The sequence below is a fragment of the Callithrix jacchus genome, chromosome 6 (genome assembly GCF_049354715.1).
Source record: "Callithrix jacchus isolate 240 chromosome 6, calJac240_pri, whole genome shotgun sequence".
Taxonomy (NCBI): domain Eukaryota; kingdom Metazoa; phylum Chordata; class Mammalia; order Primates; family Cebidae; genus Callithrix; species Callithrix jacchus.
The window spans coordinates 77,351,803-77,379,347 of record NC_133507.1 but is presented as its reverse complement, the minus strand read 5'-3'; the positions used below and the strand labels follow the sequence as shown (position 1 = coordinate 77,379,347).

Below are 27,545 nucleotides of genomic sequence, written 5' to 3'. Positions count from 1 at the left end.
GCCAAATGGGTGTTTTCAAACAGGAACTTAATGCTTATTTATCAAAAGGTAATTTTAAATGTCTTAGCCTGAACTGAAGATCAGGACCTAATGACTAAGATCCCATTCACAATGTAATGTGAATTTTGCTTAAAAAGATCAAAAACCAATAGGGACCAAGATGGTCAAATAGGATGGTCTGGAATGCAGGCCCCAGCAACAACACAGAGGGTAAGTAATCACTGCATTTCCAAACAGACCAAAAGATACCCAGGCTGAATAGCGCCACGAGTTACCAGCATGGCTGTTACAGCTGGCATAGCAGGTCTCCGCACAAAAACTCACACAAATCTCGGCGGCTATTTAAACTGGCGCCCAGAACGCCTTGGAGACAGAGCCACCCATTCAACTGAAAAAAAGGGGGCTGAAACAGGGAGCCAGGTGATCCCCAACAAAGACCAGCAATCTGAAATGCTCTGGATTGAGAGTTACACAGGATATTATCCAGGAGAATTTCCCTCACCTAACAAGGGAGGCCAATATTCAAGTCCAGGAAATACAGAGAACACCACAAAGATATTCCTCAAGAAGAGCAACCCCAAGGTACATTATCGTCCGATTCACCATGGTTGAAACGAAGGAAAAAATGCTAAGGGCAGCCAGAGAGTAAGATTGGGTTACCCACAAAGGGAAGCCCATCAGACTTACAGTGGATCTCTCAGCAGACACCCTAGAAGCCAGAAGAGAGTGGGGGCCAATATTCAACATCCTTAAAGAAAAGAACTTTCAACCTAGAATTTCATATCCAGCCAAACTAAGCTTCATAAGTGAAGGAGAAATAAAATCCTTTACGGACAAGGAATTGCTGTGAGATTCTGTCACCACCAGGCCTGCCTTACAAGATCTCCTGAAAGAAGCACTAAACATGGAAAGGAACAACCAGTACCAGCCGCTCCAAAACCATACCAAATGGTAAAGGCCGTTGATACAATGAAGAAACTGCATCAACTAATGGGCAAACAACCAGCTAGCATCAAAATGGCAGGACTGAATTCACACATAACAATAATAACCTTAAATGTAATGGGCTAAATGCCCAAATCAAAAGACATGGACTGGCAAATTGGATAAAAAGCCAAAACCCATCGATGTGCTGTATTCAGGAAACCCATCTCACATGCAAGGACACACAGGCTCAAAATAAAGGGATGGAGGAAGATTTACCAAGCAAATGCAGAGCAAAAACAAACAAACAAAAAAAAAACAGGAGTTGCAATCCTAGTCTCTGATAAAATAGACTTTAAACCAACAAAGATCAAAAGAGATGAGAGCATAACATAACGGTAAAAGGATCACTGCAACAAGAAGAGCTGACAATCTTAAATATATATGCACCCAACACAGGAACACCCAGATACATAAAGCAAGTTCTTAATGACTTACAAAGAAACTCAGACTCCCACACAATAAGAGTGGGAGACTTTTAACACTCCACTGTCAATATTAGATTCATGAGACAGAAAACTAACAAGGATGTGCAGGACTTGAACTCAGATCTGGACCAAGCAAACCTAACAGACATCTACCCCAAATCCAAAGAATATACATTCTTCTCAGCACCACATCACACCTACCCTAAAACTGACCACATAATTGGAAGTAAATCACTCCTCAGCAAATGCAAAAGAATGGAAATCAAAACAAACTGTCTCTCAGACAACAGTGCAATCAAATTAGAACTCAGGATTAAGAAACTAACTCAGAACCACACAACATCATGGAAACTGAACAACTGGTTCTTGAATTGCTGACTGGATAAACAATGAAATGAAGGCAGAAATAAAGATGTTCTTCAAAACCAACGAGAACTGGGACACATTTAAAACAGCATCTAGATGAAAATTTTTAGCGATAAATGCTCAGATGAGAAGCAAGGGAAGATCTAAAATTGACACCCTATTATCGAAATTGAAAGAGCTAGAGGAGCAAGATCAAAAAAACTCAAAACCTAGCAGAAGACAAGAAATAACTAAGATCAGAGCAGAACTGAAGGAGACAGAGACACAAAAAAACCCTTCAAAAAAATCAGTAAATCCAGAAGCTGGTTTTTAGAGAAGATCAACAAAATAGACTGCTAGCCAGATTAATAAAAAAGAAAAGAGAAGAGAATCAAATAGATGCAATAAAAATGAATAAAGGGGTATCACCACCGATAGACAGAGAATACTACAAACAACTCTATGCAGATAAACCAGTAAACGTAGAAGAAATGGATAAACTCCTGGACACCTGCATCCTCTCAAGCCTAAACCAGGAAGAAGTTGAAACCCTGACTAGACCAATAACAAGGGCTGAAGTTGAGGTAGCAATTACTGGCCTACCAACCAAAAAATGCCGAGGTCCAGATGGGTTCACAGTTGAATTCTACAAGATAAACAAGGAGAAGCTGGTAGCACTCCTTCTGAAACTATTCCAAGCAATACACAAAGAGGGAATCCTTCCCAAATCATTTTATGAGACCGACATCATTCTGATACCAAACCCGGCAGAGATTCAACCAAAAAAGAAAACTTCAGGCCAATATCCATGATGAACACAGATGCAAAAATCTTCAATAAAATACTGGCAAACCAATTGCAACAACACATCAAAAAGCTTATCCACCATGATCAAGTAGGCTTCATCCCAGGGATGCAAGGCTGGTTCAACATACACAACTATAAACATAATCCACCACATAAACAGAACTAAAGACAAAAACCATATGATTATCTCAATAGATGCGGAGAAGGCCTTTGACAAAATTCAACAGCCCTTTATGCTAATGTATCTCAAAATAAAAGCTATTTACAACAAACCCACAGCCAGTATCATACTGAATGGGCAAAACCTGGAAGCATTCCCTTTGAAATCTGGCATGCGACAAGGATGCCCTCTCACACTACTCCTATTCAATATAGTATTAGAAGTTCTAGCCAGAGCAATCAGGCAAGAAAAAGAAATAACAGGTATTCAATTAGGAAAGGAGAAAGTCAAATTATCTCTATTTGCAGATGACATGATTGTATATTTAGAAGACCCCATAATCTCAGCCCAAAAATCCAATTAAACTGATAAGCAACTTCAGCAACGTCTCAGGATACAAGATCAATGTGCAGAAAACAAAAATATTCCTATACACCAATAATAGACTTAAAGAGAGCCAAATCAAAAAGGAACTGACATTCACAATTGCTACAAAGAAAATAAAATACCTAAGAATACAACTAAAAAGGGATGTAAAGGACCTCTTCAAGAAGAAGTATAAACCACTGCTCAAGGAAATATAGAGGACACAAAGAGATGGAAAAACATTCCATGCTCATGGTTAGGAAGAATCAACACTGTGAAAATGACCATACTGCCCAAAATAATTTATAGATTCAATGCTGTCCCATCAAGCTACCTACGACCCTCCTCACAAAATTGGAAAAAACCACCTTAAACTTCATATGGAACCAAAAGAGAGCCTGCATAGCTAAGACAATTCTAAGCAAAAAGAACAAGCTGGAGGCATCACGCTACCTGACTTCAAACTATACTACAAACCTACAGTAATCAAAACAGCATGGCACTGGTACCAAAACAGAGATGTAGACCAATGGAACAGAGCAGAGGCCTCGGAGGCAATGCCACACATCTACAACCATCTGATCTTTGATATTAGATCATTAGAGTGAACCAGCAACCAACAGAATGGGAAAAAAATTTTGCAATCTACCCATCTGACAAAGGACTAATATCCAAAATCTACAAAGAACTAAAACAGATTTACAAGAAAACAAACAAACCCATTCATAAATGGGTGAAGGATATGAAGAGACACTTCAAAAGAAGACATTTATGAAGCCAACAAACATATGAAAAAGTGCTCATCATCACTAATTATTAGAGAAATGCAAATCAAAACCACATTGAGATACTATCTCAGGCCAGTTAGGATGGTGATCATTAAAAAATCTGGAGACAACACATGCTGGAGAGGATGTGGAGAAACAGGAACACTTTTACACTGTTGGTGGGAGTGTAAATTAGTTCAACCATTGTGGAAGACAGTGTAGCGATTGCTAAGGACCTAGAAATAGAAATTCCATTTGACTCAGCAACCCCATTACTGGGTATATACCCAAAGGATTATAAATCGTTCTATTATAAAGACATCTGCACATGTATGTTCACTGCAGCACTGTTTACAATAGCAAATTATTGGAACCAACGCAAATACCCATCGATGGTAGACTTGACAGGAAAAATGTGGCACATATACACCATGAAATACTATGCAGCCATAAAAAATGATGAGTTTGTGTTCTTTGTAGGGACACAAATGAATCCGGAAACCATCATTCTCAGCAAACTGACACAAGAACAGAAAATCAAACACCACAAGTTCTCACTCACAGGCGCGTGTTCAACAAGGAGAACACATAGACACAGGGAGTGGAGCAACACACACTGGGGTCTGTTGGGGTGGGGGGAATAAGGGAGGGATAGTGTAGGGGTAGGGAGGTTGGGGAGGGATAACACAGGGAGAAATGCCAGATATTGGTGACAGGGGGATGGAGGCAGCAAACCACATTACCATGTATGTACCTATGCAACAATCCTGCATGTTCTGCACATGTACCCCAGAACCTAAAGTGCAATAAAAAAAAAAAAAAATATATATATATATATATAATATTCAGAAAAAATAAAAACAAAATCCAAAGCCTAAGACAAACCAAACTGAATTTCAACTCAAGATGGTCCTTACTAGCCCTTCAAGACACATGACTAACAGAATCACTCAGATTGGGAGAAGGTTCAGATTTCCACTTTGAGTTCACTGAGAAAGAAGCTAAAGTAGATTTCCTTTTAAATCCAGCAATGCAAAATATCACATCTTTAATAACAGCTAAATACAACTAACTTGTTTAAAATAACTGATACATAATGTATGATTACTTGACCAGCCAGCAAAACAAAGTAAATACAGGTTGAATAGCCTTTATGCGGAATGCCTGATACAGACTGTTTTGGATTTTTTCAGATTTGTAGATATTTGCCTTTTTACCTATTGGTTGAGCATTCCTAATTCAAAAATCCACAATATTCCAATGAGCATTTCCTCTGAGTGTAATGTTGGCACTCAAAGTTTTAGATCCTGGAGCATTTCTGGTTTCCAGATTAGGGATACTCAACCAGTACAAAATATTCATTGACACTAGATTTCCAAATGTACAGAAATACAGTACAGCCAAATCAGCAGTTAGAAGACAAAAAAAGCGCTCAGAATGACATCTCAAGAATGATCTCCTTGAGAGCAGGAAATGCATCATCTGTACACTAAGCACCATACTCAAAAGACTTAAATGTGTACTGACTAAAAGCAAAATAAAGATAACGAGGAAAAGAAAAGAATGAAAGACTAGTAGTTTCTACAGGGAACATAATCTATTAATTCCTACTTACAAACCTTCACAACACAGGCCTATTTCTCTAGGTTAAAAACAGGTTGGGCAGTGCGATTCATGCCTGCAATCCCAGCACTTTAGGAGGCCCAGACAGGAGGATTATTTGAACCCTGGAGTTCGAGACTAGCTGGCAAACACAGCAAAACCCTGACTCTACTAAAAATACAAAAATCAGCTGTTCATGGTGGCGTGTGCCTGTGATGCCAGCTACCTGGAGAACCCAGGAGGATGAGGTTGCATTAAGTGGAGATTGTACCACTGCACTCCAGCCTGGGTGACAAACAGGCTTTCTCCAAAGCAAACAAACAGACAAAAAATCCTGAGTACACTGCTATGGTTTATGCACACATACCAAATGTTTTTTTTTTAAAGACGGAGTTTTGCTATAGATCTCAGGCTGGAGTGCAACTATGCGATATCAGCTGACTGCAACTTCCACCTCCCAGTTCAAGGGATTCTCCTGCCTCAGCCTCCTAAGTAGCTGAGATTACAGGCATGTGCCACCATGCCCGGCTTATTTTCATATTTTTAGTAGAGATAGGGTTTCACCATGTTGGTCAGGCTGGTCTCGAACTCCTGACCTCATGTGATCCACCCCCCTCAGCCTCCCAAAGTGATGGGATTACAGGCCTGAGCCACCATTTCCAGCCTCAAATCTTTATTAATACTATTAGTCTTGTCAGCAATATTCCTAACAAGTCTAATTTAAAAATCAAAGGTTAATCTGTTGATTTGTTCCCTCTTTTTGATCCACTATCTAATGAATACATTCATTATACTCGACAAGCTGCTTCACTTACATATATGGTGTGCTAATACTAACTTATTTTGCTGCTGCCTTTTCCTGCTGAAGAGTAAACTAAAATAAAGGGCCCTAATTCAGCATTTCTCACAAAATGCTAATTCCATACAATGTGTTAGACAAAGCAAAACAAACAGATAAAGGAGTTAGAGAAACTAGGGAAGTAGGGATTGGGGGAGGTGGTAGAATAAAACAGAAATACTGACTAAATATTGTAAAGAGCTTCTATTAGACTTCTAACATCTTAGTAAATATTATGCCTTGTGAATTTCAAAGGGGGAGGGGGAGATGCAGGGGGAGATATGGTCTTCCTTAAATATTTCCACACTTAGTTTGTGACTAGATGAGTTCATATTTAAATGAACTACTATCTAAAGATAATGAAAATAAATTTCTGTAGTCTCACTAGTAACATTTGTCTAAAAATCTAACCACATTCTCTCTAAAATTTACACACGCTAGGTCTGAGTTATTTCTTAAAAGCACTCACCTAAGTCATCCACATGCACCCAGAAGTTACCCAGATTCAAGAATTATGAGCAGATAGCCTAAAAAACAAAAATTCTGTCTCTTTTTTGTCACTGACTAATGCTCAATTCAATGGCCTGGATCCTGTAGCTACTCAAAAGTAAGGGTAATTCAGAAGCGACAGCAAGAAGTAAATTTGTCAAATCAGTCATGTAAGTCTAAGATACCAATACACTGAATGAATTTCTCTGTATAGCTTACATTCTACTTTATCATTTTCCCCTAGAGTATGAAAAATATCTGTGGCAATACTTTTTAAACACATGATCATCAATTAAGTCACATTTGCCTGTATTTTCAAATACAGTCATTCCTTAGTATCCTGATGGGACTGGTTCCTGGATAACACCCTCCACACCAAAGTCTGAGGATGCTCAAATCCCTTTTATAACATGGCACCGTACTTGTGTGTAACCTACACACATTCCTGTATACTCTACCTCTAAATTACTTATAATACCTTATACAATGTAAATCCTATGAAAAGAGTTGTTATACTATATTTTTAATAATTTGTATTTTTCATTGTTGCTTTTTTTAGACTGTTTTCCATCCGTAGTTGCTTGAGTCTCTGGATACAGAGGTTCAACTGTAAATGGAAGTATTTTAGTTTTATTCTCCAAACAAAAATTATTTCATCTTATTTATCTTCCATTTTTGTCAAACGGAAACGAAAGAGTAAACAGGCAGACACTAAAAACAAGAATAAGTAGTAACAACGTAAAGTCACAAGTAACCAATGGAAACACTCACATGTAACACTGACTGACTTATGGGCTTATACTGTAGGGAAGAATATTTGTGTATTTGTTTCATTCATTCAACAAGTATTTTACTGAGCACCCATGATGTGCCAAGAACTGTGTTCAGCACCTATCGGCTTTCTAAAAAGTACAGAACGGAGCCCCTGCCCTCTAAGAGCTTACAATCTATTACTTGTTGGAAAATTAAAGCAAATAAGAAACCATAAAACAAGTCAATAAGTGCCAAAATAACTAAAACAGTAAGAGTTACGGGCAGTTTACATGTTCTTTAAATAATCTGAAGGGGAGGTACATGTTGACAAAAGTTATTTATGAGCAGCTTTTGGAGAAGCAGGACTTGAAGTAGTAGAATATAGGTAACAAAGCAAAGTTCATGGTGATAGTGAGCTAGAAGCAGGAGGGTAAGAACAGTGGAAGTTTGAAGTTGTGAACTAATATAATCAAGATACTCTGAAAAGACCAGCCTAAGTTCAAATTAGGGAGTGTGAAGTCATGCAGCCTTGAATCCTGCTTTGACATGTACTATGGGAGATTATTCAAAGTTAAGCTGTGGAATTTAGATACTATGTTACTGGCACTGAAAATACTGGAGATTCTTGGGCAAGGAGAAAACACTGAAGTCTAGAGCTTGTGGGGGTACGGGGGGCATCCTTGAAGCAAGAAAACCAACTCAACTCAAAAACTGCTGAATAATCTAGGCATGGGAGAGTGATGACTTGGGCTCATGTGGTAGCAAGACTAGAAATAAAATAAGATCTGTTAGAGCCAGCCTTACTCAATACAGAAATAAGAAAATCAAATTCATTTGTAAAAAGCAATTATTTGTTTTCTGACCAAAGACCAAAAAAACCAGTACTGAATTAATAGAATTAGGGAGGCATTACTAAAGGAATTTTCTATTTTTTTATTTCCATATCATCCCATAAAATCTGATATCTACTCTTACCAAATGATCTGAAAGGAATCATAGGCTATTAGAGCTGAAAGGGACCTTCAGTCGCTTAGTCTACTCTTCTCATTGGAAGAGAATAATGAAGACTCAAAATAGGGGGGGAAAAGCCAGCTAGGAGGACTCTCTGCGGCAAAGGCATAATCATCTGTGATAAAGATGGCAGGATTTGCATGTCCTTTGTGTAGAAAAGACAAAAGAGTAAGGCATGAAAACATTATGTACTATAAACACTGAGGAAGAAAGAAGACAGCCTCACATATAATTTTATATTGATAGAAATCTCTACAGAAAATCTTTATTTTATTTTATTTTTTTTAAATAAGATTTTACTTGTCGCCCAGGATGGAGTGCAGTGGTGTGATCTTGGCTCACTGCAGCCTCGAATTCCCAGGTTTAAGTAATCCTTCTGCCTCAGCTCCCTAAGTAGCTAGAATGACAGGCACATGCCACCATGCCCAGCTAATTTTTTCTTGTGAGGGACAGGGTTTCACCATGTTGCCCAGGCTGGTCTCAAACTCCTAAAACTCAAGTGATGCACCTGTCTTGGCTTCCTAAAGGGAAATTTTTGAGTACTGCTATTCAGCAGGGAAAATTCTTTATCCTTCTCTACTAACATGGTTTTTTAAACCAGTGACCCCTCAAAGCATTTTAAATCACATATTATTTAAAGCTTAAACAATTTGTAAGGTCTCTTTCAGCTATAAGATCCTATAACTCTAAAAGTATGACTTTCCTATAATGTTACGTAGGGTAAGAGACAAATTTAATCTATAATATAGAAAACTTAAACCTAAAAGAATATTAAGCTCAATTTGATAATCATCAAACATTTATTACTACTAAGAGTCAGCCTAAATGCATGAGATGGCATTCTAGGTCATCTCATGAATTCAAAAAATTTGACCACACCACTTCTTTAAGGTAAATAACTTGATGCATTTGAGAAATTATGAACCCTGCTTCCATACATCATTATGCTACACAGTCTGCATATCATTTTACAAACAAGTTTTAAAATTTCATGTCATATTTGGTAACATACCAAAGACCACAATCATTTGGCAAGTAAAACTGCCACCAATGTTAGTCTTTAGCTGGTCCCAGCATGAGATGTTCATGCAAACCAGTCAATACATGAAGGTTTTCATAACCTTCAGTCCCAAAGTCTAAAGAATTTGTGAACCAACTTTTTTAAACTGCATGGCAGAAACCTCTCAACTGCACTACTCTGAATGATACAGACATCCTGCTTCTTCTCAATTACCTTCTGACTATTTACTGCTCATCAGTACTTCTGAGAGTGGCAGAAGAAATAATATAGGAAAAAAGGATCAATGGTGCTATCTGTTATCACCTTTAATTTTTAAAGCAATGTTTACAGAGTTTCAAATAAGATTTCTGATTTGAGAATTCAAATTATCCATGCTCTCCCAGTCTGTTACAAAGCTAAAATAAGAATTTGTTTTACCAAGATTTGGGCCCTATATTTGTTCATGAGATATTAAGGGGAGAAAAGGGAATGATGTAATTCTGACAAAAACAGTGGAGATTCTTTTGGGACTTTCAAAGCGTAACTCTTACTAAAACGTTCATTTATTATACAAACAGGAGCCTTCAGAGGGAGAAGAATTCTAAACATCTAAATAATCAGGTATACTTAAAGGCACGTGGCATATATTAGCCTAGGAAAAAGCAGAAGAAAACCACACCAAAAAAAAAAAAAAGTTAGTTACTTGAATGGACGTGTACCAAGTAACTAGTAAACTTACTAGAAAGATGGTCACTGATATAGCTAAAGAGAAAGGGCCATAAAGCAAACTGTGACCAGCTTATGTCAATGAGATACATGAAAGTACTTTTAAAAAATAAAATCTGCATTTCTTTTTTTTACTGAAAATGTGACTAGCTGGTATCTTGGTTTTGGTAGTGCAATAGCACCATTACAGCAAGGGTAAGCAGGTCAATCCCTTGCAAAACTTACCTTGATTGGCCCAATGGAAACAGAAGGCCCCAGAAAAGAGAGAAGCATCTGGCAGTAGCAAATTGTTTTATTTTATCTTTCTGTGGAAAGAAACTAATTTTAAATAAGAACCAGAGCATTTAAAGAATAAATATTTTTAAAGCTCATTATCTAGTTAGAGCAGCTCTACCAAGAAAACAAGAAGAGCTCCTTGCTGCTTAGAGATGGAAAGAAACAGAAGAGGAATCAAAGTTGTTTCTCCATCACCTAGAGAGTTTTAAAATTTGTGTTATTCTAGAGTAACAGAATAAAAGGTTCTTTTAGTTAAAGAACTCCTGCAGGCAGAATCTTTTGGGGCTGGTGCCTTAGAACAATTTTTTTTTTTTTTTTTTTTAAACAAAATTAAGGGCAATATTCCAAATAAAAAAAAAAAAAGGAAATCACTTGACATTAAGCCCTTCTACTCTTAAGGTTAAGTAAAAAGAGACAGACACATAGCAAGCTCCTTTTCCTGCTGCAATTTCACCAATAACTTTAACCATGAAAGCTTAAACAATTATCAAACAATATTAATTAGCAGAAGATCACATGAAATTGGCTTCCAAAATATTTTCTTAAGACTAAATTTTTGATGATTTATGGAAATACTCAAATGGAAATAACCCAGCTACCAAAAGATTATAGAATTTAACATGGAGCACAAAATTACTCATGGTAACTGAACTTGTTACCTTTCTTGGATGCTTCTCTAGAAACTCAGTTCTACCGAAATCACTAAATCAGCGTTGAAACCTTCTGATCCAAATCACTCCTACAAAATGTCCATTTACAATTTATGCTAGAGATGAAAGGGACAGCTCAAAAGCAGGAGTGTACAAGCAATAAGCATTAAAAAAAATAGTGCAAGTGGAAATGAACTACCTATTTGGCACTGTCCTATGAACAATCAGAACTATAGAGCACAAACTCCCTACCCTTCCTCAGCCTCCTCCAGCACAGAAAGAGGAAGATATTTCAGGAATAAAATCCCCTCTAAGCCAAAGGCCTAAACAATTGCTATTTTCAGATTCTCTTTATTTACATGGTCCACCGAAATCAGTTATGTTGCTCTATCAGATATTATTTACTCTTAGAACATTAACTTCAACTGGCATGCTTGAAAAAATAATCATTAAAAAATAAAAGCCTGGATGCACACTGTTACTTTTAAATAATAAAGAAAAAAATTCTTTTCTTGAGGCCATCAGTAAATTTCTCAGATTTTTTTCATTACATTCAAATTTCCGTTAGTCATGATTCAACATTTGGCTTATTTGAAATTATTCGGGCATAAACTAATTCTTAACTCTAAGTATTGACCTAGATTTCGAAATCTTGACAGAATATCTGAGACAAAAACAAATAAATAAGTGCAAAATAAAACAAAAACATTCTTACTTGTCCCATTGGTGGCCCTCCCATAGGGGGCATCATCTGCGGCATCATTCCGTGAGGTACAGGAGGCATATTTGCTCTCTGACTCATAGGGTGCATTCCCATTGGGGCATAATGCATGCCAGGGTGCCCCATCTGAAAAACAGTGAACATTTTTAAATTAGCAAGTAACACTAAATGCTTCTCAAAAATCTCATTTCAACAAATCAGTTATCTGCGACAATATTAACCTTATGTGTAATCACATAATTGGATCAGTCTATACTTTAAACAAAATGCATTCTGCTGGCATTTAAAACGAGCTTGCAAATTCCATAACAAAACAGAAAAAGTTAAGATGATTACTGGACAGCTGCATCATAGATTTTCTATTTTTTACTTTTTAAGCATTGACAATCAGGTACTAATTGGCTTACTATGATTGGAAGATATATATTAAATGCTAATTTTAAAACTGTTTTGGTGAAAACAACAACTCTTCTGTTTCATGCAGATATACAAGATAGCCAGCTATTGTTATTTTGTAACACTACTGATTTTAAACTTTAAAATGCTCTATCAAGTTAACTCTGGTGAGAGCCGGTCTTATAAAACACAAACAGTAAGGGTACCCGGGGTCAATTCACGCCTAAGAAACTTATTTTCTAACATAACCTTTAAAACAGTTAAAATTCTTCTGCCAAAAATACATTTTAAAAGACTAAGGTTCTGTCACTCACGGACGCTAAATGCAAATAACTAATTCATCTATTTTAACGCACTTTAAAAAGACAACTACGTTCTTTACCGATGAATCCATTGTTCCATGTTTTAAATTAAAACCAGGTAATTAACTCTTGCCAATTGTCCCAAGAGTTCCCCCTGCAGACCACTACCTCGACTAATGAAAACAAATTTTGGCAGTCGCTGTTAAAGTCTTAGAGAATCAAGTCCCTGCTCCCCCTCCCAGCTAAATCCGGCCTAAAGCTCCAAGACGCTCACCCCGCCCAAGAACTAGCACCTTCACCACGCATCTGTTTAGGCCAAGCCCACGGGGAACTTCTAGGGTCTCCCATCCTTCTCTTTGTGTAACCCCACTCTCCAATTCTCTCCCTCAGAACATATCCCACCATCTCGAGTTCTTCCTTCGTCCACTCTTATCTTCTCCTTTCGGAGAAAGCTTCCTGTTTCTCCCATTTCGTTTCTCATTGTGCCGCCTACCCACTGCCCCACTGATCCCTTACCGAGGGCCGTCTCCTCAGGAAGCCGTCAGCAGAGACCCAAGAGCCGGAGCAGAGGCTGGAGCCGGACAATCTCCGCTCCCCATCCCCAGGACCCTGCGAGGGAGGATGGCTCTCCATTTCACTCACCATGAGGCCTCCACGCTCAGCTCCCGTCCCTGGCCTCATCGTCGGGCTCAGACTGCTCTGCCGGCGGCCACTGCCGCTACACATACCAACAAGAAGCGATCTGAGTGGCTGGCGCCCGCTGGGGCTAAAGGTTAAAGGCTGCCCTGCGCTACGGGGCGGGACCAGCGGGGCCAACAGGCTGACAGGCTTCGCCGAGGTCCAATCAGAATGCGCCGCCGACACGCAGCTCTGCGGCGATTCGCCCCCAGCCTCAGCCTCACTCGGCGTCGCCTGCATGGAGTGGGGAGGAGGACGGAAGTTTCTGCGCCTAGTCCTCCGTCGGGAAAACTCTACCAACTTCAACAGGGGGGAAGGGAAGACAACCGAATCCCAGCTTCCCGAGCTTAGACCGCCTCACCCCGTAGTGGGTGGGGCAGTGGGGGCCTGCCACCTTCACCCTCCCCGCCCGAGTTACGTACGCCCCACAAACCTGAGACCGCCAGGAGCAGGGTGGAAGGGGCGGGGGTAAGCAGCCCCTAGCGTTAGCGGCGGCGGGGGCCGAAGGTGCGCGCGCTGCGCTCGAGGCGGAGGGGAGGGGGCGGGGAAGGTGAGAGGTGGAGTTCCGAGACGAGAGTTCGAGCTCCTTACGCACCTGGTGGAGAGTGCGCTGGGGCTAGGGGGAAGGAGGCGTGTCGAGCAGCGTGAGGGAAGTTGTGGTACGGTTGGGGAGAACCACACTAAAGGGAGGTAGGGGTGAGTAACTAAGGCACCGCGAGAGCGCGGGACAGAGAGCTGCCTTCAATTGGGGAACCTAGAGAAAGAGTGTGAGCATAGCAGGGAAGAAGGAAGAGAGCAAATAGGTTCGCGAATGTGTGTCAGAGGTTGCGAAAAGGCGCTAGGACCCGGCGTTGGAAAGATGCGGCTTTGGGCTGTCGGGGCGCGGGCTCCAGTCGGTGACGCGGCTGTGGCGGAGGTCTCCGGCCGGGACGAAGCGCTGCAGGGAGTCGAGACTTGACTGCCTTTGGCCTCCGCTCACTTCTCCCTGCGCGCTTTCCTGCTCCCCCTTCCGGCTACAGCTCTGGGGTCGAGCTCTGGCCCAGGAGCATTCCGACTGTATTCCGGCCCCACGGCTTCCTTTGCGCCCCGCCGCTCACCCTTGCTTGCCGCGGTCCACCCCTGGGCTTCGAGACCTGGTGGTGGCGGCCAGGGCGACACCCGGCCGCGGATTGGCTGCTGCGGACACTGGGCGGGGCGGATGTGAGAGGCTCGTTCTCCGCGGGTTTCGCGGTCTTTTGCGCCATGTCGTTTGTGGAGAGCGGGTTGCGGTCGGCTCTGCGCCGCCGCGGTCCCGGCACCCCGGCCCCTTTGGCTCGGCCGAAGTATTCCTCCTTTACTCAGGGGGACAGTTGGGGTGAAGGCGAAGTCGACGAGGAGGGATGCGACCGAGTGGCCCGCGACCTGCGGGCGGAGTTCTCGGCTGGGGCGTGGTCAGAGCCGAGAAAGGGCTCGCTACTCCCGCCGACCGCGGACCGGTCGCCCGTTCTGCCCGATAAACGCAATGGTATCTTTCCGGCGGCTGCGGGCAACAGAGCCCAGCCTCGGCGGTGGCCGGTCCAGGTCCTTTCTATTTTCTGCTCGCTGCTCTTCGCCATCCTTCTCGCCCTCCTCCTCGCGATCGCCTACTTGATCGTTAAAGGTATTAAAGCCGAGGCCTTGAAAGTCTGTCCCGAGTAAAGTTGAGCCAGGGTGTGGCTCTCGCCTGCCCCCATCTCCCTTTCCCTCGCGCTGCCGAAGCCCGCAGGCTGACAGCTGCTTTCACCCATCCTTATTTGCATCTTTCTTTGCTCTCCAGCCCTTTGCCTTTTCTAATTAGAAAGTCCTGATCCATGATCAGGAGACCCATTTTTAAAAAGGATCTTTTGATTCAATGGATACTCTTGAAGAAATATCTTCGAGTCCTTGAACATGGGGGATGAAATATTGGCAAAATTAAAACGCGAAACACCCACCATTAAAAGGAGACTATGAAAAGTGCATATAATTAAAATAGGCTATATATGTTCAGTGGCCTTCATCCACAAATAAAGATGTGCTATCCACCAATTCTGCTATACATAGAATCCTGAGGGACAAAGATTTCCATCGCATAGTCCAAGTTTCTACTTTTGTAGGTTAAAAAATTAGCCTCTCTTAGCATTTAAGTTTGAATACAGGTGTAGTGCACAGAGCTCTATTGCGGGAAGTGTAGTCCACTCTTCCTCTAATTATTTTTCTGTCTGAAGTTGAAATATTGGTCAGTTGAAAGTTTATTCCAAGGCATACGGATGTATAATTTAGTTGTCCAGTGTATACTGCAGCAGAAAGAAGCAAATTTAAGTTTAAATTTCCATTCTCACTAGTTTATGACCTTTGCCAAGTTACTGAAAAAAAAAAACCAAAAGAGTTTTGTTGTATGAAAAGCACTCAAAACATTGTCACTGAAGTGTTACCTTTGTACTTCATTAATTAACATTAAATCTATTTAACTCCAGTTTTTATTTGTCCTCATTGCTTCCCAGCTTTTAGCGGGCTGCAGATGGCATGGGTCTAAAACCTTTTACCTCTTCATAAAATGCTAAACTGTGAATGTTCATAAAATGTAAACTGTCAGTCTTAAATGATTGGCTGCCAGGGTTTCATTTCTTTTGTCATTCCTGTCCCCCACCCTTTTTTCCCTTTTTTGCAATCCTGATAGTTTTGTCTCCTGGGTGGCTTATTTCTTTTTTGCTCAGACATTGCCTTTGTGTCATAAAGCCACAAAACCATAAGTGAAATTCAATTGCACATTGAACTGTGTTTATTTTGAAGAATGGAGAAAGGAACTGAAGTCGACCTAGTATGCTTTTTAGTCTTCACAACAACCCTAGGGAATAAACAGTACTCCCATTTTATGTACAGTACATGGCTGTTGGCTCCTTTAGTGGTCAACACTTCACTTGTTTGCTGAAGGTCACATAGCTAGTAAATTGAATCAGACTTTGAGCCCAGTTCTTAACTGACTTCAGAGCACTTTCCACAGCTCTACAATGCCTTCACAGCCCTTGAGTTAGTTTTCAAATTATATTACTTTCCTACCTAAGCCCCTCTTTGTATTTACAGAGTTGCATGCTGAGAATGTGAAAAATGAAGATGATGTAGACACTGGGCTATTAGGTATGGACTTAATTGTCACTTCCTTTGGTTTTGAGTTCACTTTTGTGTTTCCAGATCATGTTTGAACTAAATTTGGGTTAAAATACTTAATATATTTCTATGTGCAGTCATTCAGTATTATGTTTTTCATTTGCATATGTTTGTGAAAAATGTATTAGATTTCCTTTATATATATGTGGAGTATGTTTATACATATATGGTATATTTGCTGTAATTTTTTAATGGGGCCAGGTGCAGTGGCTCACATGTATAATCCCAACACTTTCATGTATAATCCCAACACTTTGGGAAGCTGAGGCTGTAGAATCACTTGAGCCCAGGAGTTCAAGACCAGTCTGGGCAACATAGTGTGACCCTGTCTCTATAAAAAGTAAAACAAAATTAGCCAGGTGTGGTTTTACTAGTGCCTGTAATCCCTGCTTGGGAGGCTGACGTGGGAGGATAACTTAAGCTGGGAAGTTCAAGGCTGCAATGCACCATGATTGTTAAACTGCACTCCAACCTGGGCCACAGAGTGAGACCCTGTCTCAAAAAAGCAATATAGTTTTTTCTTTTTTTGTTTTTGTCTTAATAATAATTTTTTAATGGGTACTGGTGTGTGTATATACCACACACACTAGTAATACATTTAAAACACTACTGCATGTGACTCGGGTCCAGAGAATATTTAACGTTTCCTGATTACCTTCTGGAAGAGGTTTACCACAACTCTTCTCTGGAATTTAAAAACAAAAGAACTTCCTCCCTATCTTAGCAAAGGTAAATAATGTCTTAAGTAGGTGTTAGGAGGAATTTAAGTTCAAATCTTTATGTGCAGCATTTTTTTTTTTTAACAGCATTGACTATCATTGCACAAGTTAATGACTAGGAGAGTCAGACCTCAGTTTCTACAGTGTCTGTTGAATGCTATATAGTTCACGGGTTTCCAGTGAAAAAGATTATTCTATATTTCTCTTCACCAAAATGATTTTGGAGAGTTAAAAACTTTACCTGTCCAGCATGTTTTAGTTCTTTTTGCTATAATTTATTTGATTTGATCACTCTAAATTGGGGAAGGGAGATAAAACTTAATCATTCTATATTTGATCGGATGAATCAAATAAGTCATTTGATGTGATCACTTTAAATGATTTGATTTGATCAGTGTAGATAGATGGTTCAGTTACTATCATACATGTCCTCCCCTCTCCCAATCTTTGCTAAACTCTCTAACCTACCACTTTATGGCTATTTACCCATATGGTGATACAGGCAGAAGGTGAAATATGAACGCTTTATCTTCAAATTACAAAGAAGTTGGTTTTCTAGATATTGGATGGAAACTTGTCTATTCTTGTCACCTTCTTGCATGAGAAAACATGGTTTTTAGTTACTCATTTTATCAGTGTACATTTTACATTGCTTTATTTCTAGAAATAAGCCAAGAGTATTAGGCTTTCCATAGCTTTTATTGATCTGTCATCTCTTGATATAGTGGAAACAGAATCTTTCAAACTAGTCATGAATTCTAACCTTTTGCTGTTTAAAAGTTGTCATGGTTTTTCATTTAGGAATAGAATGAGTGGCAATTGTTATCTAAAGGAATGGCTTGCTCAGTGTCAAAAGGAATGTGATAGATCTTTTGACATGATCTTGCTTCCTTTTCCACTTAGGGTTAAGTAATCCCATATTGCTTTTAGCTATGCATGATATTTACTTAATATTTTTACAGCATATAGGAAAATCATTAAGATTTTGCTAATGGCATGAATTTACTATCAAGAGTCAGAAATAAGCAAAAAGTGTTGCGTCTTTATGGTGGGGGGAAAAAAAAACCCAACAACTATGCCAAAACAAAGCTCATTGTTTTGAGCCAATACACTAGTGGTCAGATGGAGAATAAAAGTAGTAACTATCATTTAATGGGCTAATTCAATCAGTTTCCTGGAGGTTAATTTTAAAGAAAGAATAGTTACAGCAAATATATGTATTATAACTTGGATAGAGAGTAGTCTTCTCTACCAGAAGAGGATTCTTAAAAATCTGTTTCAGTGAAACAGCACCAAGGTGATTAAGTACTTATTAGATTGAGGTGATTGGTGCCCTGGTCCACACCTGTAATCTCAGCACTTTGGGAGGCTGAGGTGGGAGGATCACTTGAGATTAGGAGTTCAAGACCATCCTGGACAACATGGTGAAACCCGTCTCTACTAAACATACAAAAAAAAAAAAACTAGCCGGGCATGGTGGCACAGGCTTGTAATCCCAGCTCCTCTGGAGACTGAAGCAGGAGAATCACTTGAACTGGGGAAGCAGAGGTTACAGTGAGCCAAGATTTCGCCTCTGCATTCCAGCCTGGGTGACAGAATGAGACTCTGTCTCAAAGCAAAACAGAAGAAAAGATGGAGGTGATTGTGGTAACACCTGCTCTTTTCTTCTAAGCTGCAATTCTCTACTGTTTTCAAGAAAAATACAAGTTAGCCTATTTACAGAATGTTTTGAATTTGACTGCTTACCTATGATGACAACTCCTCTTGAGATAATTGATAGCTGAAAAGGTAGGATGGTTCTCTCAAACTTGATTTCCATCTAAATCAACACTGAGTCGATTAACTTAGATATCAAGAAAAATTGCTTCATTCATTAGTTTACTTCTAGGAGATGCCTATGAAGTTATATCCTTTCTGGAGTTGATAAAAAAGTTTTCACCTGAAGAAACAATTTGAAATATTTAATTTAAAAATGTTGAAGTCATCCATTATGTTTGAGAAAAGTATCAGGCAGCTTTTGGTCAGATGATAATGATTTTATTATATTTCACTATTTCACACTGTTTATTAGGAACCTCATAGCCAGTTGTAGTAGTGTTTGATTGTTTTGTATATTACCCTTGATTTTTTGGCATACTTATTACTGCCCATACATGCTGTTATCTTAATATTTCCATGACTCATATTTAAAATTTACTACAAATTGCCTCAATTCTTTGTTTGAAAGTAAGTTGATTTTTATAAAAAATAAATGTGAACAAAGTGACTGCTCTACCATGAAAGAGTAGTTCTCTCTGGACAAACTGGTAAAAATTTAGTACACTGCATAATTTTTATTACAATTTAATCCTAGTCCAAGTTTGGCATAGCACTCAGTAAGAACAGATTATAACAACAATTCTCATTCTGGTATGGGTAACAATCACTTGGGGACTTGCTTTCTAAAAAGCATCTGTAGATTTTGTTTCAGCCATCATGATTTCATGGTACAGAACATTAGAGTGTTAAAAAATGTCCAAGAGAAAGGATGTATTGGAGGTGGCCCATCCTCTTAAAAAGATACAGGTTGAGTAAAACTCAGTTTCATCCTTACAATGACGATTGAAACTCTGAACTTGAACTTTTCAGCCAGTGTGTCCACTTTATAATTTGAACCTATCATCTGATAAGGAAATGTTACAGTGCCATCTACAGCTGGGTGAGGTAGCTCTAATATCTAAAAAGTCACCAATATCCTGTTCTGTAGCACAATTTTTGTAAAATTGTATCATCTATTTGTATTATTGAAAGAATGATTACTAAGGAAAAGAGAGAAACAAAAGCCTAAAAGAACTGGAAGAATATAATCAAAATGTTAGTTTATCTGGGTTTCTGAATTGATTGGTTGTTTCTATTTTTATTTTCTGCAATGTATAAGTGTAACTTGCAATGAGAAACATTTTGTTTAAGGGAAAGCACAAATTTAAGTTTACTGAATAGTATGTTTCAATAATTAACAATAACACCCTTTATTGCACTTTTACAATATGCCAAAAACCATTATTTTTTTGTGTGTTATTTCCTCAGGGTAGTATTCTCAACTACCCTGTATCCATCAATGTTATTTTCTTCTAAACCAAAACTCAAGAAAGTCCGTATTACAATTTTTATACCATAGACAGTCTAGGTAGTATAGCAAGACAGAAAAAGAATGGGTTATTAGCAAGAATTAGTCATGTGCAGCTAAATTATTAGTCATGAAATCATTATAGGACTACTTAACTATAGAAGCAGTAATAAGCACCAGACATTAGGACTCCTAAATCTCAGAAATTGGTTTAACATTGTGTGGTACTCCCTGGTCCAAGTTTGGTGGTTGGGAGGGACCTTTCTTAGGCTAATGAAGTCAAAAGTTAGCTGGCATCAGAATCACCTGAAAGATAAATTTTGCTGCTCTTCAGATGGCACAGGATATCTGATTCAGTAGTGTGAGATGCAGCCCAAGAATTTACGTTTCTGAGAAGTGTCTAGTTGATGCTGATGCGGTTAGTTAGGGGGCTATATATACTTTGAGAACTCCTAGCCTAGTAGTTCCCAAACCTGACGTAAAAAAAGACCCTGGAGATTTTCTTTTTTTGCTTTTACAGAATCTCAGACCTTATAATTATCTACTGAATCAAGTCACTTAATTGGCTGTATGTGTTAGTGTATACTGTACGGTTGGTTCATTGGACAATTTTTCATTTCTGAATTATTTTGAGCAGTTCCGTTGGTAAGGATTGAAATTTCATGACTTATTCTTCAAAAGAATAAAGAAAACTGAGCTGTATTTCTCATAAAGTTTATTTGATCTTCAAATTACCATATTGGTTTTTTGGTCACTTATAAATTTAAAATATGTTTTGGGATTTTAGTGTTCATATATTGTTCTATCTCAATACATTTTCCCATTTCATTATTTTAGGAATTATTGCAGTATTACTCATCAATTCTCAACTATGCTGAAAAGAATAAAATAATTATGATGGAATTAGGATTCCAGTAAGACTTTCCTAAGTCTTACGGTAGCACAGCCTGTTTCTTAATTCTTACTGTAGCACCACCTTGCCTATTGCTGTATCTGTTATCTATGATTACTTTAACTCTGCAACAGCATAGTTGTGTAGTTATGACAAAGAACTATGTCTTGCAAAGCCGAAAATATTTACTATTTGGCTCTTTTCACAACATAGTACTCTCATCCAGTCAGTCATTCAGTGGAAAGGACTTCAGGCAAGAACAGTAAAACCATCCCTTTTAGCTAAAAGGATAGATCCTAATATTTTATTCATCTTTTATGAGGTCTTCCTTTTTAATTTATTTGATACTGTATGTAAGTGGACAGATGATAAAGGGAAATGTATCCACAGTGATTGGGGAAGAAATGCAAAAGAAAATAATTGGATTGACCATTTGAATTGTTTACAATCTGAAAATGAAAATGTTTTATAAATTATGGAACAAAGAAAATTGTTGTCTTCATCAAAATAAGCCATAAAAAAATGCCATCAAATATTGTGTTTTGATGATGCAAGTGCAAAAAGAAGAAAGCAGGAATGATGACAAGCTGTAGCCAGTTTTTGAGGTATCTGAAATCTGGAAGTGGTGTTTACAAGATGGATATGTTGTAGATTCATGCATGAAGTTAGTAAGCAATTATTTACACTCAGGTCATGCCCATTTTTGATGTATATAACTAGGGAAACTGGAATTGAAATTTGGATTTGCTGTATTTACTTCTTATGAAAATTTTTAACGACTTTTTTTTCCCCACTGTCTTTTTGCTTACTAAATTATTCTTCAAATGTTGTGAAAATAAAGGAAATCAAAAAGGCTTGTTGGACTTAGATGATAAATGGTGATGACTGTTTTCCGTTATACAGAAGATTACAAGTTTCAGAGGAGAATATACATTTAACAGGATTGCTCATGAGTTAATTGTTTAAAGCTGGATGATGGTTATATGAGTTTTATCATATACTTCTCTCAACTTTTTTCTCTGTTTGAAATGATCTGTAATAAAAGCGTTTTGTTTTTTTTTTTTTTAACTTGCCCCTGTGAATCTAATGATTTACCGGGGTTGGGAACTATAGGTATTATTTATTTTTCAAGTTTCAGTGTCTTCATCTGTCAGCGTGTCACCTTCCTCACCTATTTCAACAGGAAGAGTAGAAATGCTACACGCTGGGTTGCAGTGGTCAGGCGATTGCGTGAAGGCCTTAACCAGTGTAACTACTATAGCTACTATGCACTCTGTGCATCCACTGTGCTCATGTTGCATTGGCAGGAGAGGAGAGACCACTTTTCCTCTGCTCCTGCACTTGTGTCTTGACATGTAGAGAGACATTTTGCTCTAGGGAATTAAAGACTTGAGCGATCTATAGAATGTGATTTAGATAGGATACCAAATTATTTAAAATAATGGTCATCCTCTCAAGTTCGAAAACTATATAGAATATAATAAAGTTGAAAACATTTGCTTACATAAACATTTTAAAAATTGTTGGTTAGTTTCATGGATATGAAACATCTAAGTTTCATTAGTAGCCAGCTGGTAATACTTTTTACACCTTTTAAAGTTAACTGAAGTATAGCCATATACCATATAACATTTTGGTCAACAGTGGTCTTCATATATGCCTATATGATGGTGGTTCCATAAGATTACAGTGGAGCCAAAAAGTTCCTATTTAGTAGCATTTGGTAGTACAGCATATTATTCGCATGTTTGTGTTGATACTGGTATAAACCAACCTATTACCAATCTGGTTTTATATAACCTGCCAGTCTTAAAACACAAACACACACACGCAATTATGTGCAGTATACAATACTTGATAATAAACAATTATGTTACCAGTTTATGTATTTACTGTGCTTATTGTTTTAGATTGTATTCCTTCTGCATAAAAAAAGTTAGCTGTAAAGCAGCCTCAGGCAGGTCCTTTAGGAGGTATCCCAGAAGAAGGCATTGTTATCATAGGAGATGACAGTTCCATGCATGTTACTGCCCTTGAAAACCTTTCAGTGGAAAAAGATGTGGCAGTGAAAAACAGTGACTTGATATCTTGACCGTATGTAGGCCTAGACTGATGCGTATATGTCTTAGATTTTAAACGTTTAAAAAAAAATTACAAATAGAAACTTAAAGAGTAATGGTTTAAAGAAAAACATTTTTGTACAGCTGTACAGTACGCTTGTGTTTTAAACTGTTAGTAGAAAAGATTAAAAAGTTTTTTGTTTATAAAGTTACAGTAAGCTAAAGTTAATTTACTAATGAAGAGAAAAATTTTTTAATGAACTTACTGTATCCTAAGTGTACAGTGTTTATGAAGTCTATAGTACTGGACAGTGGTGTCCTTGGCCTTCACCTTCACTCATCAGTTGTTTGTTCACTGATTGACCCAGAGCAACTTCCTGTCTTGTAGTCTCCATTCGTTGTGAGTACCCTATACAGGTGTACCATATTTTATCTTTTACTATATTTTTACTGTACCTTTTCTATATTTAGATATGTTTAGATACACAAGTACTTACTGTTTTGTTACAGTTGCCTGCAGTAGTTGGTACAGTAACATGCCTCACAGGTTTGTAACATTGGAATAATAGACTATAATGTATAGCTTATAAGTGTGTAGTAGGCTGTACATCTAGGTTTGTGTAATTACACTCTATGAGATGTACGAACAACAACGAAATCACCTAATGATTCATTTCTCAAAACATATCCCTGTCATCATGTAATGCATTACTGTATTGTATTTTCATTTTTAATGTCATAAAATACAGTAAGTAATTTACTCTCAATGGGAAAAATTCCAACAATTAAAGCAAAGACTTCACTCATCTACCTGTATGTCTTTTTACATCATTTTCTGTTCCATTACATAAGTATAGTCATTTAAAATACATGGATTTTTCACCGTTATAGAAAAAATATAATTGGAATCATATATTTTGCAGCCTTATTAAAATGTGTTAGTGCGTTGTGTATCAGTATACATAGATCTACCTCATTTTTTCATGACTACATTGTATTTCATAATATAAGTATACCAGCTTATTTAAACATTTCAAATGTCAGAAGCTCTTACTTAGGACTTGGAAATTACTAGTTTACAGTCACATTTAATCCCATTGTTTACTTACATGAAGTTTTATGAAGGATGTGCAGTTGATTACCTAACATTTATTTAATAAGAAACCTTTCCCCAATGTGCTAACTATGGGAGTTTTGTATTTTTTTCTGGTGTATTCTGATTATATGCAATACGCGCAAGTTGGTGCCTCTGTGTCTGACTTCATAAAACTTCTTGAAAGTTCCCTCATCCCTGTAAGCTTAAACTGTTGAACAAAATGAAAATATTTAAAGCATATAACAACCTCTTTTGCTGGAAGATTTTATAGAAATAAAGTTGCCAGGATATTTTTAGAAAAGTATTCCCTGATACCAGAATAGCTTATTTTGAAAAATAAGCCAAAACAAACTCTTAGATAAGTGGGTATAACATTGCAGCAGAGGGGTTGGGATAGGAAATTCCTACCCATTCCCATTTTTGCTTTGGGTGAAAACATTGAGCTTAAGAGGTTTTAATTGATGGAAAAGATTAATATACATAATTTCATTGGCCAGGTGCAGTGGCACATGCCTGTAATCCCAGCCGAGGGAGGCCGAGGCGGGTGGATCACTAGATTAAGAGATCGAGACTATCCTGGCCAACATGGTGAAACCTCATCTCTACTAAAAATGCAGAAATTAGCTGGGCACGGTGGCAGGCGCCTGTAGTCTCACCTACTCCGGAGGCTGGGGTGTGAGAATCGGTTGAACCTGGGAGGTGGAGGTTGCAGTGAGCCGAGATTGCGCCACTGCACTCCAGCCTGGTGACAGACGAGACTTGGTCTCAAAAAAAAAAAAAAACCAGCAAAGATTAATATATCATTTCATCAACTGATGAATACTGAGCTGTAGAGAAGAAAAGAGGGGTATGTGTATTTCTTTAAAAGCCTGCATTCTTTGGCAGCAGTTCTTCTGGAAATTTGTAACATCTCTCTCCCTGTACAGCTGTACCCTTATATACAAGAATGTTCCTTGTAGCCTTGTTTGTAATAGTAAAAAACTAGAATAAAAATATATAACAGAAATGTGGCTATGGGTACTGATACAAAAGGTCTCCAACAGAATATGTGAAAAAGAGCAAAGTGCAAAACGAATTTTCTGGTGAGAATCCCACTTGTGGAAAATAAGCTGAGAAAATATAGGTACGTTTTGTATTTGGCTCCATATATGTACCTATATTACCTAGATATGTATATGATTTTTGGAAAGATGCACAACAGACTCTTAGCTGATCACTTTTAGAAGTGAAATTGGCAAATTGAGGAAGGAAGAGTTTCATTTAATATGCTTACATTTTTATATCCTTTTTAAAGTTGTGAATTCTTTCTAAAATGGGTTTATAAAACATGAAAATTTTAGCATACGGATTCTGCAGATACTGACTTGTAACAAATTTAGTTGTTGGAAATTATCAATTTCTGTGGCTTTTCTGCTTATTTGTAAATGAATTGAGTAATTTCCCAAATCATAAGCACTTCTAGACCACAATATTGCAGTGTACTTTTTTTAGCCCTATCATTGCGACCTGACTTATTCATGATGCAGCTTTTAATTAGTTTAAAATGAACATAAAATAATTAAAATGCTCAGTGTGTGGTAAATACTTAGATTGTGGAATAATTTTGGAAAAACCCAAGAATATTCTTGTATTAAATTTGATAGGTACCCGATTAAAACATCCAAGTGAAAAAGTTTAATAGGTTTTAGAAGGCCTCATATTTGGTTATTTTATGATGCTTTGTGTCTTTCCTCACTTACCTAGAAGTTTTTCTTAACTGCCATCTTTGTTCTGGAGAAGTATGTTAAAGTTTGAGTAAACTGTCAATTATTTCTCCTCTCTTTAGACTTGTCAATTGTTTTCTTCCCTCTTTAGACATAGTCAACTAAATAATAGCAAATAACAGTTATTTGACAATATAGCAACCCGTAAGTTGTAGTTGTACACTAAATCTTATAGTTTCTTTTTTGACCCTCTAGCATGATGGGTTGGTAGGAAGGTTATTCTAAGGTTCTGTTCACCCAATTCCAGATTGGGTTGGGGAGCTAGAAGTGGATACTGTGCCAGGATATTGGAGTGAAGGTACAGACTAAACCTCAAAGACATTTGCTCAAGTGAGTATTGAAACACCTTTTATTGTGGTCAGGATAGTCTTGCAGATGTAGCAACTTCCAATCACATGACCATCTGCTGTTTCTATGCCTAGCTTAGGGCTGAAGCATCTGCAGGCTTGGCTCTGTACTTATCTACTGAGATACTGTACACAGCTACACTCCCTGTGTGGATTTGTGTGGACTTTTCTAGATGCTTTGTCAGGAAGCCCCAGTAGCAATACTCCCTTTCCCCATTCACACACAGTGCAAACATGCATACAACATACTTTAAACCAGGGAAATCTTTCTCACTTGTGGATAAGCCCCTTACTCTCTTTTTCCCTGTTCAACACAAACATTTTATCTGTACTCCAATCAACTCATTGTCTTTTGCTGTGCATTCAAGACATTTTTTATATCCACACTCCTACCCCTGATTATATCTGTACATGTTTCTGTAAATATTTTGCAACATAAAAGTAGAAAGGCTATTTCTCCTTTCTGCTTTGCCACATCCCTCTTCTGGAGAAAGGAACACAAGAGCCCATTAGCTCTTTGACATGTGGGGGATGGGAGAAGGGAATATCAGGAAAAATAATTTAGATTAATCTTTCAAAAATTACCACACTTTTTATGAATAATTCCTGTGAGTCTGTACTTTAACCATTTTTTTCAGTCTGTTACTGAGCTTTACAAGATTTACAAACAGTCCAACGCATATACTTTTTACCTGCTTCTTGCTAAAGACTCATGGATAATTTTGTGTAGTCAGGAAATTTAATAATTCCTAAGTCATCTGCTAGTGTTCTCAATGATTCCTCCCTATATTCTTGAGGCATGGAACACACACACTTCAGAAACTTGTCTTAAACATGCTGTATGAAAATGAGTCCACAAAGATTCTGATACGACTTCCCTGTTCAGAAAGGACTGCCTGACTGAAAAAAATTTTTTATAAGCTTACTTAATTCTATTTTGAATAGGTAGAATAGTCATATGGGTCAAAATTCGAAAAGTATAAACGAGTATAGACTGAAAAGGGTTTATTCTTTTCTCCCAACCACTCTTTCCTCCCTCCCCAGAGAACCAATGTTAAATTCTTACATCCTTCCAGAAATATTTTTAAATATCTAACT

The 27,545-nt window shown here is 38.2% G+C and overlaps 2 protein-coding genes across 21 annotated transcripts in view; one reads left to right on the top strand and one right to left on the bottom strand.

Moving 5' to 3' along the window:
* PRPF40A (pre-mRNA processing factor 40A) overlaps positions 1 to 13,908 on the bottom strand; it is a 61,311-nt gene extending 47,403 nt beyond the window's left edge. For 4 of the 11 annotated variants that reach the window (XM_008998882.5, XM_008998883.5, XM_035304878.3 and 1 more), the window contains exons 1-2: positions 13,138 to 13,723; positions 11,918 to 12,049 (exon numbers count right to left, since the gene is read on the bottom strand). In XM_008998882.5, coding sequence (XP_008997130.2) covers positions 11,918 to 12,049; positions 13,138 to 13,539 — 534 coding nt within the window. In that variant the 5' untranslated portion in view covers positions 13,540 to 13,723. The other 7 variants (XM_008998880.5, XM_002749436.7, XM_035304880.3 and 4 more) reach the window with 3 other exon arrangements.
* ARL6IP6 (ARF like GTPase 6 interacting protein 6) overlaps positions 13,526 to 27,545 on the top strand; it is a 46,054-nt gene continuing 32,034 nt past the window's right edge. For all 10 annotated transcript variants that reach the window (XR_004744662.3, XR_008482159.2, XM_002749434.6 and 7 more), the window contains exons 1-2: positions 13,526 to 14,938; positions 16,381 to 16,434. Coding sequence is in view for 8 of the 10 variants with exons in the window: in XM_002749434.6 (XP_002749480.1) it covers positions 14,542 to 14,938; positions 16,381 to 16,434 (451 nt within the window). In the remaining 2 variants the exon portion in view is untranslated. The remainder of the gene's footprint in view (positions 14,939 to 16,380; positions 16,435 to 27,545) is intronic.